This window comes from Dermacentor albipictus, chromosome 7 (assembly GCF_038994185.2).
Source record: "Dermacentor albipictus isolate Rhodes 1998 colony chromosome 7, USDA_Dalb.pri_finalv2, whole genome shotgun sequence".
NCBI lineage: Eukaryota > Metazoa > Arthropoda > Arachnida > Ixodida > Ixodidae > Dermacentor > Dermacentor albipictus.
Window position 1 is genome coordinate 62,086,400 of NC_091827.1, and position 15,417 is coordinate 62,101,816.

The 15,417-nt window shown below is 48.8% G+C and overlaps 2 protein-coding genes across 7 annotated transcripts in view; both read left to right on the top strand.

Annotated features, from left to right (window-relative positions):
* Window positions 1-15,417, top strand: part of Snap25 (Synaptosomal-associated protein 25kDa) — a 413,499-nt gene that overhangs the window by 97,385 nt on the left and 300,697 nt on the right. The window lies entirely within an intron of this gene.
* On the top strand, window positions 7,822-9,323 carry LOC139047840 (zinc finger protein 853-like). The gene is made up of 2 exons (XM_070521979.1): window positions 7,822-7,878; window positions 8,826-9,323. The coding sequence occupies exons 1-2, from the start codon at window positions 7,822-7,824 to the stop codon at window positions 9,321-9,323; spliced, it is 555 nt and encodes a 184-aa protein (XP_070378080.1).

Genomic DNA, 15,417 nt, shown 5'->3' on the forward strand with positions numbered 1-15,417 from the left:
AATCATGTGGAACCCGCAACCCCCTCTCCAACTATGGTGCGCCTCGTGATGAGGTAGTGGTTATGACCAGTAAGACCACATAATTTGACTTTAATTCTGCTTTTGAGCATGTGCGTGCTGTCAGGATTGGGGGCTCAATCCCATCGCTCGAGATCCGTTGCCAAGGTTAGAGTTCGGCATGAATTCGAAGGTAGCTGGCCCATGCCATCGTCCAACTTATCCACGCTGAAGACGTTGATGAAGGCAAGAACTGCTTCTCATCGAGAACGAGGAATATGGGTTTATTTACAGTATTTAAATCAGTCTAACATGACTGCTTGAGAAAAGTACATCAGTCTAACGTGACTGCTCAAGAGAAGTGTGTCGAGCATTCGCACCACAGCAGTTTTTATACACTCGGTCCTCCCGCGATACAAGGTGACGCGAACGTTCGATTACTCATTGTCAACTTGCCGCCGCCCCGCAGAACAGTTTACGCACACATAGGCACACACATTCCGATGTCCGGCGCCGACGTCGGAGGGGTGCCGTTCCGGGAAGCTCGGAGCCATGGTGGGTAGCTCGTTGTCCTGAGTCCCAGATGGTGTGTGGGAAGCAACAAACAACGGCTTTCCCGCGGCAGCTTGCTCACGCGTGGCAGATCAGGTCCGCGCTGGAGAGCTCCGGCACCATAGTTCGCCCGCCGAACTCGTTTCGTCACAACGGCGATGGGGCTGGAGGAATGGCGGCGGTTTTCAGCACAAAGCCCGCTTCATCGAACGCATCCTAGGTGCAGCGACGGAGAGTGGGGGATGCGTGTCTTCTTCCCCGGTCGTAACTGGGTGGCAATCATGCAGTGAAGCTCGCCATTCTTAACAGTGCTCACGTGGTCTCCCTGGAAATATATAATATTTTTTTTAAACTAAAGGTTAGTGGCAAATTGAAAAAATAAAAATAAGATATATCCGGGCTTGTATCGAAATTCTATATGAGGCAGCAAAAAGACAAGCAGCGTTGCTGTAGCTCGATCTTGTGTTTCACACGTCTCATTATTAAAAATTACGCTTCAAGATTGCGTTCTTCAGTTTTTTGGTGTGGCACTGCAGGTGCTGCGCAGTGCGTGGAATTAAAGGGTATAAAAGACGCATAGTTGTGCCCTGGCAGCGCGACGTAACGCAGGCAAAAATGAAGAATTAGCTTAGTTACACGGTTCCAGTTACGGAAGCCGCCCCCTCCATGCAGGAACAAGTTAAACGTCTGAGCTCACATGAGGACCACCTGTCTTCTGCTCGAAAAGTCACTGCTTTTAATACCGTCGTCTGACTAATGAATCTGAGGACTGTCCAGCAGCAAATCACAATCGTCCACTCCATTGCGATACCACCCCGTCCATGCTTGCAACACTGCGCAGTAACTCCTCCTCCCAAGCCCGATGGTGTGGAATATGCGGCAGGATCGCAACCTGCGATTCCCAGGTTTCCGTCGTTGTTTGGTAGCACTGGATGAGGCCCCCGCTTTCATCCTTATCAGGCTGTCGGGTAATGGTGGGGTTGATGGCCTTTTGAGGACCTGTTTAGAGTGGATGCCCACGCTTCGCCGACCTCTGGATAGACGCTGATGGAAGGGTGGTGGTTGGCTTCGTGGCAAACGTCTAATTAGCTGCGAACTAGCGTGGAAGCTTGGGCTTGTTGGTGATTCATTATGACTGCGAATCCCAGCTAGCCGTCGTTTTTTGGTAGCATTGGATGGGGCCTCCGCTTTCATCTTTAGTTCAGGCTGTCAGGTAACGGTGGGGTTGGTGGCCTTTTTTGGGGCCCGTCTAGAGTCGGTGTCCACGCTGTGTTGACGTCTGGATGTATGGATGGATGGATGGATGCGCGGGTGGGTGTTTGCCTTGTGGCAAACGTCCGATTAACGCCTTTGTGGTGTTGAGACGTAACAATGGATCGGAACGTTTGGGCGCATGAGGAAGCGAGCACAACTTGTTTGTGCGCAGTGCTTCCACATGCCTGCTTGTTTCATCGAGTGACGCAGGGCCATGCCTGAGCGGTAGCGTTGCAGAGGACGGCACATTGCGATTAACAGAAAACGTTTGTGATTATTGCGTTTATCAAAATTAATGCTACAAGTGACAAGTACGTTTAAATGAAAGCAGACTTAGTCCCCGCCTACTGTTTGTCTTTCACTATATCTATATGAATGACATTAACATTTCTAAATGCAAATTTATTCAAATTTCCCGCAAGCACACTAACATCACCCATGAGTACTCATTGCGCACAGTCAACATCTCGCAAGTACAAACGTATCGCTACCTCGGTATCCTAATCACTAGCAATCTTAACTGGTCGGAACACATCACGAAACTGATCGCCGACAGCTCTAAAACACTAGGATTCATCAGAAGAACATTATCGTTGTCACCCCCTTCCGTCCGTAAACTGGCATACGAAACTTTTGTTCGAACAAAACTTGAATACGCTTCCGCGATTTGGTGTCCACATCAAGCATACCTAATCAATGCAATAGCATCGGTCCAGAACCGTGCTGCACGATTCATATCTTCAAAATATGACTACAAAACTAGTATCAGTAGTATTAAGTCATCGCTCAATTTACCCACATTCGTCTATCGACGCAAGATAGCACGTCTATGCTTATTCCACAAGCTGTACTACCATTTTCAACATCTGCGCGAATCACTTCTTCTACCACCAGCACGTTCGTCACGACGCCTGTTCAATTCACTCAGTTTACAGCGCCTGTATGGATCAACTGCTGCCTTCAATAAATCATTTTTACCCACAGCAATCCAGGAATGGAATGCACTCCCAGATGCAATTGTCAGGGAGCAGGATCCTGAAGAATTTAAAGAGCGGTTGCTTTCACATTTTGGAAACTACAATTGAACAATATCTCCTTTCATTCCAAGTGTTGTTGCATTTGAAGTTGCCTGTACTCCTATTTTGTATTCCTGCATTTCTTAACCTGCGCTATTTCAATTCATTCTTTATGTAACATCTTTGACTTATGTATATCTATGACTCCCCCCCCCCCCCTTATGTAATACCCTGTAAAGGGTCCTTAAGGGTCCAATAAATGATGATGATGATGATGATGATGATGAATGAATGAATGAATGATATGGGCACGCTCGTAGTGCCCTTTCTGCTCTGGCTGGAGCTTCGTACCCTATATATACGTAGAGGTCGCCGGATAAGTGGTTCTTCGCCAGCTGCAAGCGGCAGGCGCAACTGAAAAATAATCAGCTTAGACATCATATATGAAAACAGTCAAACAGCGTTGGCTGCAGTCCGCGCGCGCGCGCGCTTGAACTATATTTGGGAGAACGAAAGCCACCCGTTTAAAAACGAGAAAGGTCCCCGCGCGCTGAATTGGAGGCTGGGCGTCGAGGACGCAGGAGGCTTGGAGGGAGCGGACCTCAAGCGCCATATGGCTCGCGAGCATATTGTGCCGAGGAAAGTCGACTTGCGCATGCCCCGCTTTCCAGAGGAAGCGCGACAACCGGTCGATGAGATTGAGCGGGGTAATATGTAGGCGCCGAAATCGACAACCCTTCTTCCTTCGCCGCTCGCGCGAAGCGCCGATGTGCCCCCCCCCCCTTTCCTTTCTTTCTTTTTAACCGTGGTGTTTCTTACGATATCACCTTAAAGGAGGCACATTTGGCACCACCCGTTCTACGCGAGTTTCCAGACGGACTTCTGCGGCGCCGAGGGAATACCAGGGATGTGGACGGGGTTTCGTCAGGTCTTTGAACGCACGACTGGACCCCCAGAGCACGCGTAGTCGCGCTTGCACCAATGGAACTTCTCTTAGAATGAAAATTTTCGTAGCACGCCTTGGTTCTCTTCGTGTTGCGTATTGCGGTAACATTTGCTCGCGCACGGTGTACATGAAGCGAGCGAGTGGAAACTGAAACACGCACGATTGAAAGGGGCGCGCACAATGTATGCGCAGCGCCCTCTTCTTTCCTCCAACTTTAGCGGACCCGTTGGTATAGTTCGGGTTCGACGTAAATGCACAACCCCTTGCGCGACTGCTTACATTTGAATAACAAGTGTTCCTACATGCTGTGTAATACCGAAACAGAGAGAAAGTGCATAGTTTTACCCATTGCTTTAGAGAGACTCGGCCGTTGCGAGAGACGGAACACCCAGAGACGTGAGAAAGATACGCCAATACGAATCGCTATACTCTTTGGCATTCACTATGCGTTCAACCGGACCGCTTTGCCGCTTTTTATTTTAGGTAACTGTAAGAAACCCTATGCTTCTAGCCTTTCTTCATCTCCGGTGTGTCTCCTTTTTTTTTTTTTTTCATCAGCGATGAATACGGGCCCACTCGGAAGGTTACGCTTTGAATGCCGCCGAACGTCCTTTAGGCTGGTCGACCTGCACGAAAGCAGCCGGGGACGGGCGTTACGTTTTCGACGTCACTTTCATTCTGCATATATTAGTGTCGAAGAGAATACCGACTGCACCGTGACACTGTGATGCGTTTATGTTGGTGTTCTAGGAAGAAGAAAAAGTTTCGCTGGCGGCCTTTAGAATACTAGAAAGCAACAACTATACATACAATAGATCGGTAATGTATTCCTTCGAGGCTCGATTTGCATTCGTTTGACGGCAGGCGAGATTGGCTTCTGTAGTGAAGAAAATGAATGCCGAAGTTTAGATTCTTGAATAGCGTGCTCCACTGCACAGCGTCCGAATGTCGCAGTGACCCCGCAGAATACGTCACAGATTTTGCGCGATGTTTTATATTTTTGGGGTGTTTGGACTACTTTTGGCCTTGATGTGGCGTCGCCACCTGTCCTTTAGTTTTCCGTCTTTGCGACGCTTGCGAAGCCGCCCCTTGCTTAAGACTTACCTCTTTGGTACTTGAGAAGTGTAATCGACGTCAAATATCGACGCGCAAAAAAAGAAAAAAAAACGAAGGACGAATCTTAAAATATTTCAGCTCTAGAGACCTGCAACTTTATTCTGTATGTATTTGAGGGAGCACTAAAGAGAAAACATTAAATTCTAGTTAAGTCTGATATGGTACTTGTTGAAAATTCAATGTTCCTTAGTTTCGCAGTGAGAGGTTCATTAACAGATGAGAAAAATTAAAGCCACAGTTCAAAAAAATTATTTTTTTGATTCCGCCGAAACCGAAGGGGCAGTACGTCGGTGTGACATACTGTGATGTACTGACTTTCATTGTATCTTCTGGTAATTGGGTCAATGTGGTGCTGTGAAATTTCTCCGAACTTGTGAAGTTCAGTCTTTGTCTCCTTTAATACAAGGTGTAGTATATGTTTCTGGATAAGAACAATATAACTTGGACCGAACACGCAGCGTCAAAACCTCGGTCGCGGCAAACTGGTGCAGAAAGTAGAAGGTCGCGTCCACACCTGTATTTCTTTTCCGAGTCTCTTCTGGCTTACCTCAAGCCTCCTCTAACTTGGAGTGGCCTTGCTTTTTTTTTTATTACAGCAGAAGAGTATTTCACTAACGAGGCCGAACTAATTTTTCCCCGTAGTGTCCCTGTAACGCATTCGAGCAACACCTCTACTGTAACGCTCACCGTTGAGAGAGAGCGCGCGCGACACGGGGCCACGTGACCAAACGTTGCCGCGGAAATTAAGCCACCTGATCCCTTGCAATGTTGAAGCTGTCGCTTTCATCCAGTTAATTAATTAATTAATTATGGGGTTTTACGTGCCAAAACCACTTTCTGATTATGAGGCACGCCGTAGTGGGGGACTCCGGAAATTTCGTCCACCTGGGGTTCTTTAACGTGCACCTGAATCTAAGCACACGGGTGTTTTCGCATTTCGCCCCCACCGAAATGCGGCCGCCGTGGCCGGGATTCGATCCCGCGACCTCGTGCTCAGCAGCCTAACACCATAGCCACTGAGCAACCACGGCGGGTTTTCATCCAGTTGTATGCGTCTGCTCTGCGGCCGGTTTGAGCACTGAAGCTGGCCCAGTTCGCCCAGCTTCTCGGGACACTTCGTTACTCTGCCGGAAATAAACGCGAACGAGATGACGATCTGTAAGCGTTACTTTCCTGCCCCTGCTCTTTCATTTTGTCTGTGCACGCTAGTAGATTGCATAATTGCGCGCTGACATCATCGCCTACGCGCATCGCGGGCAAGGTGCATGTACCGCAGTGAATCGGGTAGTTCTTTATTTTTTTTGTTGCACACGTGGTGTCTGAGCCGTTTGCTGTCGTTGCCAGCTATTGCGAGCCGTCAGAGGAGAGAGCTACTTGCACCCGCCGCGGTAGCTCAGTGGCTATATAGTGTCGGGCTGCTGAGCACGAGGTCGCGGGATCGAATCCCGGCCGCGGCGGCCGCATTTCGATGAGGGCGAAATGCGAAAACACCCGTGTTCTTAGATTTAGGGGCACGTTAAAGAACCCCCGGGGGGCTAGAAATTTCCGGAGTCCTCCACTACGGCGTGCCTCATAATGAGAAAGTGGTTTTGGCGCGTAAAACTTCGTATTTGATTGAGAGCTGTTTGCCGCTGCCGCCGCCGGGGCATACTCTCTATTTGATGCACCCTGTGTCGCAGAGCTCTCGCGCTGTGCTTTGCCCGATCCAGGCTCGATCCTTGTGAGGCTACTGAGGTTTAATCTAGCGCTGCTTCATTCCAGGCTCGTCGCTGCACAACACTCGGTGCATGCAAACAAAGAAAAAGGGGAGGCGGGGTGAGTGAGAGAGAGGGAGGGCTGACGAGCAGGACACTCCGTCTGTTTGTCGACTCGTTCAGTACTGACCTCTGGCATCGTTCGCTCACGGAGGTTAATTAACGCAAAGATTTGCCCGTCACGTCTGCCTCATTTTATTTATTTCATTTTCGGGTCACATGGGAGCGACGTCCAATCGCGTTAGAGCGGTTGGCGCTCGTAAAGTCATTTAGAAACCTGCACGATCAACATCTTTTCTGCTGAGAAAAGAAAAAAGAATACTTTGTTAGCGAAGAATGTCAAGGCGATGATTTTCCTTTATGATCTAAATTTCTCGCTCAGACCTTGGTGCTGTTCATGTATGTCATTGCGGCATCACGTATGTTCAGGTAATTTCGCGCATTTGGGTTCTAGGAATTTGCTTGTTGTTGTAGAAATATAGACCGAGGGAGCGTCGCCAGCATTATATGCATGATACCGCGAAAATTATATTTCGTTGCCACCCGTTCTTCGTTTCTATGAAGCCTTTGTTATGTGAAGGCTGACAGCGCAGTCACAAAAGTGTGTGCTTTCCTATTCAAGTCTTCAAGTCTAGGCGCGTGCCAAAAAAAAAATTATAATAATAAAAAATAAAAAAAAAGAAAGTTGACTTGGTAGAGGGAAGCTTGAGTGCCGAACTTTTTGTTCCTAAAAAAAAAAACTGTTTGCCATGTAAGAGTTTGTGTCTGGCATGTCAAAAGTGGTAGCTGGCCCATGCCGTCGTCGGACTCATTCACGCTAAAGTTGTTGTTAAAGGGCGGAACTTGTTCTCATTGAGAACGAGGAGTACTGGATTTATTTACAATATCTGCATGAAGAGTGGAGTGCGTTACATCTCATCAGTATAGCATGGCTGAAAACGAAGCACACCGAGGAGCCGAAAACGGCTCCTTAAAACCTCACCTGTCTTCCCTAGATCCCTAGGCCAGGGAAAAACTGCTGTCCAACCTTCGTCCAATTGGAGCGTCCAAAGTCGTCGAAGGACCCGCGTTGAGGGCGAGGGTTGACACACTCACTCCCGCGCCTTTGTTTCACTGAACACGCAGAAAAGAGAGGGCTTCGTCGACACGGGTTGCTACGCTTAGCTGGCGCGTCTTGGTTCCTGGGATGACCCAGCAGTTAGCTGGAGCGTCTGTCAAACGACCGTGGCGGTCGCCGGAGTCCGTGAGAATACGCCTTAGAACACCCTTTTCCAGGGGTGTTGTTGCTCCCATTGGCCCGTGAAGGTGACAGTGAAACAACAAACAATATCCAGTCCACAAAACGTGTCTTGCCTTGCGGGCGCCGCAGGTCTGTCCGCGGGGGACGCATTGTTATCTTTGCGAAGCGGTTCGTCGCAGTGCGGCAGGAGAGGCTAAAAGCTCACTACCCCCGCTGGCCCATCGTAACAATCAATATACCACAATGTCCATGGCCAAGTTGGCGCTAAGAATTTTGATTATCATAAGGCAGTTTGTTTTTATTAGTTGCTGATGAAATCGTGAAAGCTTTCCCCCCTTTCTTCATTTACGAATGCGGCGTAATGATTGGTTTGTCATTAACGAAGAGCTAAGTCATTAAACGAATGCCACAGACTGTTACGTCGCGGCGAGGCTGTACAGAAATTCTGAGCAGCATTGCCTACCAGCTTTCGCTTTACATGTGGGGCTTTGCTCCTGTAAGCTCAAGGTTTGGCTAAAGGTGACTACTCTTGCGTGCAAAAAAAAAAAAAACGGTATACGGTATACCGGGCAGCTAAACGTACACGCGTGATATTTCCCTTAGATTCACATTTACGTAGTGCTGGGAAGAACTTTCTGGAGCCTCTCGTGTGTTTGGTACAAACCCATCTTGATTCTGCTATAGCGTGCAATGCGGCCACAGGGTAATCGTTTCATTAAGTCTGAGTGGTGGACGGCAAAGCGACAACGACAAAACAACGACAACGACAAAACGAACACAGTTGAAAGGCGGGGAAGCATGCAGAAAGATACACATGCGTCGCAGAATTATACCCACTTGCACATTCCTCTATCAGGCCTGGTCAACAACAACAACAACAGAAACTTGTACCACAGCAACAACAACAGAAACTTGTACCACAGCAACAACAACAGAAACTTATACCACAGCAACAACAACAGAAACTTATACCACAGCAACAACAACATAAACTTATACCACAGCAACAACAACATAAACGTATACCACATCAACAACAACAAAAACTTATACCACAGCAACAACAGAAACTTATACCACATCAACAACAACAGAAACTTATACCACAACAACAACACCAACAACAGAAACCTATACCACATCAACAACAACAGCAGAAACTTATACCACAGCAACAACAACAGAAACTTGTACCACAGCAACAACAACAGAAACTTGTACCACAGCAACAACAACAGAAACTTGTACCACAGCAACAACAGAAACTTATACCACATCAACAACAACAACAGAAACTTATACCACATCAACAACAACAACAGAAACTTATACCACAGCAACAACAACAGAAACTTATACCACATCAACAGCAACAACAACAGAAACTTACACCACAGCAACAACACCATCAACCACCGTCACTAGTGGCTGTCACCTCAATTCTGTAGACGTATGCATCTACATGTAAACGTTCTCGTGTTTCTGCGTGCGCTGTTTGCTTTCCCGCGCGCGGTGTGATCAGATTTCCCGCGTGCATGCACATATAGGGATGGACCCAGCGACATCCATGTCGCGGGCGAGAGATAAGGCGCTTTGCGGCGCCTCTCTTTCTTTTCCTTCATCGGCAGCTAAGCCTCGCGCGGCACTCGCTAAGCCTTTCGTGTCCTTCCTTTCCGGGCGGCGTGTATACTCGCCGCATCCGCGTTTGCAAATCTGGTTTTCGCAGCCGCGCACAACCGCGCTTACTCTTTGTTTTCTTTTCTTTCGTTTTTACGTTTCGTTTTTCGCTTCTTCTCGCTCGGGCGCGTATAGTCTGGCATGTGTACTGTGCTATATATATATATATATATATATATATATATATATATATATATATATATATATATATATATATATATATATATATATATATCGGGGTAGCCTTTTGCGCGGACGGCGTACGCAACTGTACCACGTCGCGTCCTTTGCCGGTGCCGCGAGCTTCTCGCGTTTTCGTTTTGTTTTTTTCTCCTTTCTTTCCCGTCTCGTCCTTCCTGTTATTGTTCGGTCCGGCTGGGGTCGTCTTCGCCGCGAAAATCGATGCGCGAGCACATATCGTTGCAGTGGCAGTTTGTTTCGCGGGCTGTAAATGTTTGACGTGTGCTTGTACTTAACGCCTGCTCAGATGGAGGGCGGCCATCTCTTGACCATATCACATGGTCGTGCCAGAGTCGGCCACAAGAAATCCAATCACCCTTTATGGGGCAAAGCTCCAACGGTAGGCAGTGGGATGTGTGGCTAGCCAGCACGGTGAAACTCGGGACCCTCGACTCGGCTTCGCCTCTTCTCGGCCGCAGCTTCCACGCGGTGTTCCGGATCGGCTCGGCGGCGACGCATCGCTTCTCGCTTGGCAGTAGGGCGCTCTCGAGCGTTCACTCGCCTGTGACGTCACGACTCCGCCCTACGCGCGTGAGGTGCGAGGAGTTTACATGACTAGGTGGTCTCGAATCTGGTTGCTAGGCAACGCCAGATGGCGCACAGCTGGGCTGAGTTTTCTGGTAACGCTCTGTAACGGAACTAAAATTTAAACAGCTCCGCTGTTAACAAAAAAAAGTATATGATGCTAATTTCAGCAACTTTTGCAGGAGAGGCATGCGGCGAAGCTGTTTCAACGACCTTCTGTTAACCATCATCGGCGCGCGCCGTTTAATCTCGGACGCCTTGGCTGAAGTCACCTTAACGATTCTGGTGGAAAATAAAATAAAAAAAGAAGACTTCGTGGGCTGATGTATAACTTCTCGCGCAATGTGAGACAGAGAACACGCAAATTGCTTTCAAAAAGCCGTGAACATGTTCGATGTGTTTAACAGTTAACGAAAACGCGATTTGTTGCATGTTAACACTTCACATTTAATCCCCGCGTCGCGAGGAATCGTTGCTTAAGAACAAATTCGGTGTGCCCTCGCAATATTGCGAAGATTTAGCTTGTCCACAAACTGCTTTCTAATAAAGAGAAAATGAGATATCCACCCAGTCATAGCGATTGCTGCAAAGGAAAACCCATACGAGTTTCTCGAAAGAAAAGCCTCGCAGTTGAAGAAAAATTCGACCTGGTCCGGGACTCGGGCCCGGGACCACCACCTTTCCGGGGCTGCCTCTCTACCATATCTGAGCTAACCAGAATTTTTCTTCAATTGCGAAGCTTTTCTTTCTGCCTAAGCAAGCAATAATGCAATGGTTCAAACATTTCGTAATGGAGAGGCTACAAGCTCTCAGCAAAGTGAAGCGGACAGTGCATCCAACGTACAGAACAGCGTACGTTTCAATAAAGAACTGGCTCAAAACGAGCATCTAGCATCATCATCAATGGCTCAGACCTCCGTAAAAAAGGAAAAACGCAAAGGCTCATACCACCAAAAGGCAGAGGCTACAAGCGCTCAGAAAAATGAGGCGAACAGTGCATACATTCATTGAAATAACCAAATAGAATACGCAGAACAGCATACCTTTCAAAAACGAACAAGCTCAAAACATGCATCTGAACCGTCAGTAAAGCATTGCTTACCCCCCACCCCCCCTCAGCATTTGTAGTGGTGGTTTTGCAACAACTTCACTGGCCATCCGCTTGCGCAGGGCCGGGATGGCTAGTAAATGTTTTAATATATATCGCTTGCTTCGACGGAAACACCGATGTAACAAAAGAAAGAAGTTTAACGTGTTGATGGACAGGGTGTCACAAGCTATCGGTACTGGCTTTGTGACTGGCCTTGCACGTTTGCCGCAACCCGGCGCTTCTGTAAAAAATACCTTTAAGGATAAGCTTTCTATTATTCACCAAAATCAAGATTTCGCGCTCAGCACATTGTTCTTGTATTCTGCAACGCCTGAATATTAGCCACTCTTGTCAATATCGCGTTACCGCACGCATCGAGCCATACACGCAGCTAGAACGTGTTCGGTGATAGCGGTAGGAGGGTAGGGAACGTTAATACCGTATATCTTATACCGCACTTGCCGAACGCGTGAACACGGCACCGCTAAAACTGTCTAATACTAGTCGAACTTGCCGCACTAGTCGGGTAATACGTTTACGGACAAGCTTTAAGCTTTATTATACGTACGCACGTCGTCTGCTCGTTGACATGCAAGGATACACGCGAGAAGTACGCCGACCAGACGTGCTGGAATGCGCCAGGGTGCGAGCGGCGCCCACCTCATCCACTCGAGTATCTTCTTTGCACGTATGCCATCAGGATAGGAATATCGCGTGACGGCTAGCCCGGCAGCGCGCCGTCTTTTCCGACGCGCGTCCGCGTATAGGTCTGACGCGAAAGCGTGTGCGCCGCAGAAAAAGGCGTGCGTCAGGACGCCATGTCGGGAGTAGCCTGGCGTGCCACAGCATCCACCGCGGCGAGAAATGTGGTGATGGATTACCGGAGTATATAACGGGAAATGGTTGCCGCCTAGTATAGAAAGCAGGCGTTGGTGGCGGTTAAGTATTCCTTCGTAGCGAGGAACATGGCAGTGAGCATCATCAGGGCACCGTCGACGCGTGAGCAGTGTACATTTTGTCGTGTAACGCCCATATTGCAAGTAATCTAATGTTTGTGGGCATTAAAAGACTTTGCGAAAAGAGCTGTCTCCACTGACTGGACGCCGATAGACGTTCCGGAGGTATATATACACGTAGTGGTGCGCGCAGTAGCCGTGGCCGCCGGAAACTCGGCGCATGCGCAAGCCATCTCCCCTCCGCTCCTCCTCCGCTTTTCGCCTCATGATTTCACCGTAGCCTCATCGTCCGCTCTCCTTCTCGCGCTCTCTTCTTTCATCTACCGCTGTGCTGCGCGTTCGCTTTCATCTTTCGCTGTGCTCGTCTGCTCGGTTACGAGGTACAACGCCGAGGCACGCCGACGCTCAACGCAAGAACGGGCGCCTATAAGAGCTGCGCTCTAAAATAAATGGAGCCCTCGGATCCCGTTATTGTTCAGTCGCCTGCGAGTGTTCCGTATCGCCCACACGAGCGTCCGACGCGGTCGTTCGCTGGCGATCATGTCGTGCCACCAGGAAACTTCAGTCTCTCTATTTCGTGTACACGCCTTTGCGCACAGGTATTCGCGGCTTCTCGTCGTCGTCGTCGTCGCCTTTGCCGTCGGCGAGCTTCGATCGCTTCCCATGCCGTGCGGTCAGCGTGTTGTCTCGTCCGTCACGCGATGCACGCGTCGTTTACTTTTCTCGGACCTGCCCGGTGGCGTGAGGGGAAACGCGAAAAGGCCCGTGTGCGGGTAGTAGGCCTCTTCGCGGTCCTTTTCTTTTGAAGGCCGTCTGTTTCACCGTGACTGTCGTCTGCTCGTTTTCTGCGGGAAGCGCTCGTGTAGTAGTCAACAGCGCTGGCAGTGACAAATTAACGTGACACTAAAGAGAAACACTGAATCGCTTCTTGCACACAAAAAACTTTTTTTTTTTCGCAAGCATTATCGCGCTGAGAACCCCAACGGCGCTGCACGTCAGGGGGACGTCACGGATTTCAAGGTATTTCCTTCTTTTCTCGTGTTTTTGGGGCGTTGTCGCTAGCTCAGTGAATGTTCTTCAAACTTCAGTACTTGGCTCATTTTGAATACGATGTAGTTCAACTTTACCATTAAAACATTTGCTGAGTATAGACGCCTCCAAAGTTGATGACGTCATGGTGGGCTGGTGCGAGGTGTTGTCGCCAACTCGTCCGTGGTGTTTTACAGGTTTTCTGCCTCGCCAAACCTTTTCTCACCGGCTGTAAGATGTATTTTCTTATAGTAGGATGATTTACTAGCACAGGTCGAATGATCTTTTTCGATCTATTTCAAAGTTTCTGTAATGTTAAAGATGGCGAACCTTGGCATATATTCGTATTAACCGCTATAACCGCTTCGGGCGAACGAGGAGCTAGAAATATCTAGTCGAGCGGATTCCACTTCTGAAGGCGGGCCGATAGCAATTCGGTGAAACCGAGATTATCGTGTCGTCGCCAATATTGCAGGTTCGAAAGCCGAGCCCCTCCGATTCACGGATATCAGGGGAACGCGTTCCCTAACTCTTCCGTACGGGCGAATGTGCAAAACCTTTTTTTTTTACCGCTTGTTTAGTACGCGTTCTCCGCCTGGCGTGGGGCGAGTCACTTGACCGATCGCGTTGGCCCACGCGTGAAAGAGTCGGGGGGGAAAGAAAACCCTATTCTATGCATGTATCGACTCCCGTCGCTGCATGTTGAGTTTCGAGCCGCATTATGCGCGGATTGACCGATCGACTGTCCTTGTCGACTTTCACTGTGACTGTTTCCGTTTAGGGCGGTGCCTTCATCAAAAAAAGGGAGCGGGGAGGTTTATCCTATTTTAGGCTTCGATAAACCCGTCCAACGTGCTGCAGGTATACCTAAGCAATCGATGTCGCGGGTGCGAAAAAGGGTGAAAGGGAAGAAGGGAAGATGTATGCCGATGCCTTTTTAGCCATTTCCCTAACGGCGTTTTGAATAGGTGGTGCGTATGGACGTGGCTGGAAATTTGCATACAAAGGGGGCGACGTTTAGTTTCCGCACGCGCACGCATATGAAGAAACGCTCGCGGCGTACGTTTGCGCGTGCACGCGTGAAACGCATTCGCAGGCTTCTCTCTTCTCTTTCGCTCTCCCCTGCCGGATTTTGTGGCGGTGATCTTTACCTGAAAAGCTTTGCAGGCTGTAGCGTCAGGGTTTAAGTCGATCGTTTGCACGGAGGGCCACGTGCTGCCGCAGTACGTTGTAATTTCGGCGGAAACGTTTTTCAAAGGTTCGCGCATGGTAATTAGTCTTTTGTTTTAGACAAATTTTTTTGTGCCACGCGGGTTTCGAAGTTTCGCCGCCGGAGGCGGTCGAAAGCCTGCCTCTTCGCTATTCGTGTTTGAGTTTTGTCAATGCGGTGGCAAAGCAAAAGGGTGAGGGTGTGGTTTACGTGCAGCATTACCTCGCAGGAAGCTGGGAAATTTGTCGCGTTCCTTGTTTAGTTTAGCTTAGACCCACATTTTCCCCGGCCAACTGTCGTCGGCAGCAGTGCCATACGCGGTTCTTCGTTGCAGTGCAAGTGGGAAAACTTTCTTTTCTTTTTAATTTCGCGTGGGCAGGTTCGCATGTTGCGTGGACGTGACGTATATCTGCCTTCCTGCGGCAATCTTTTCGTTAGTTAACTGCAACTACGTTAAAGAAGAAAACATCTTCGTTAAAGGGTAGCTGCCGTGCTTTTTTAACCATATTAGGTCATTGTCATTTGCTAATGCCATTGACAGTCCTGTCACCGGTAGGATGGTTTAACTTGCTTATAAATTCACCAATAATTTTTTTAATAAGCAATAAACGAGATACCGAAAGGCCAAACCACACGTACCCTTGCCGGCGCACGAAAGCTCGCCCCCACGCGCTCGCGCATGCGTAGATGGTGCTACGCAGATCGTACATACGCGTCGAAACGCGGCGCCAGCACAGCCATCTTCTCCAGTGACGTATAGGTGCTCTGGCTGCCTCACGAAAATACAAAACGACGTGTACCGAGACGAAAATAGT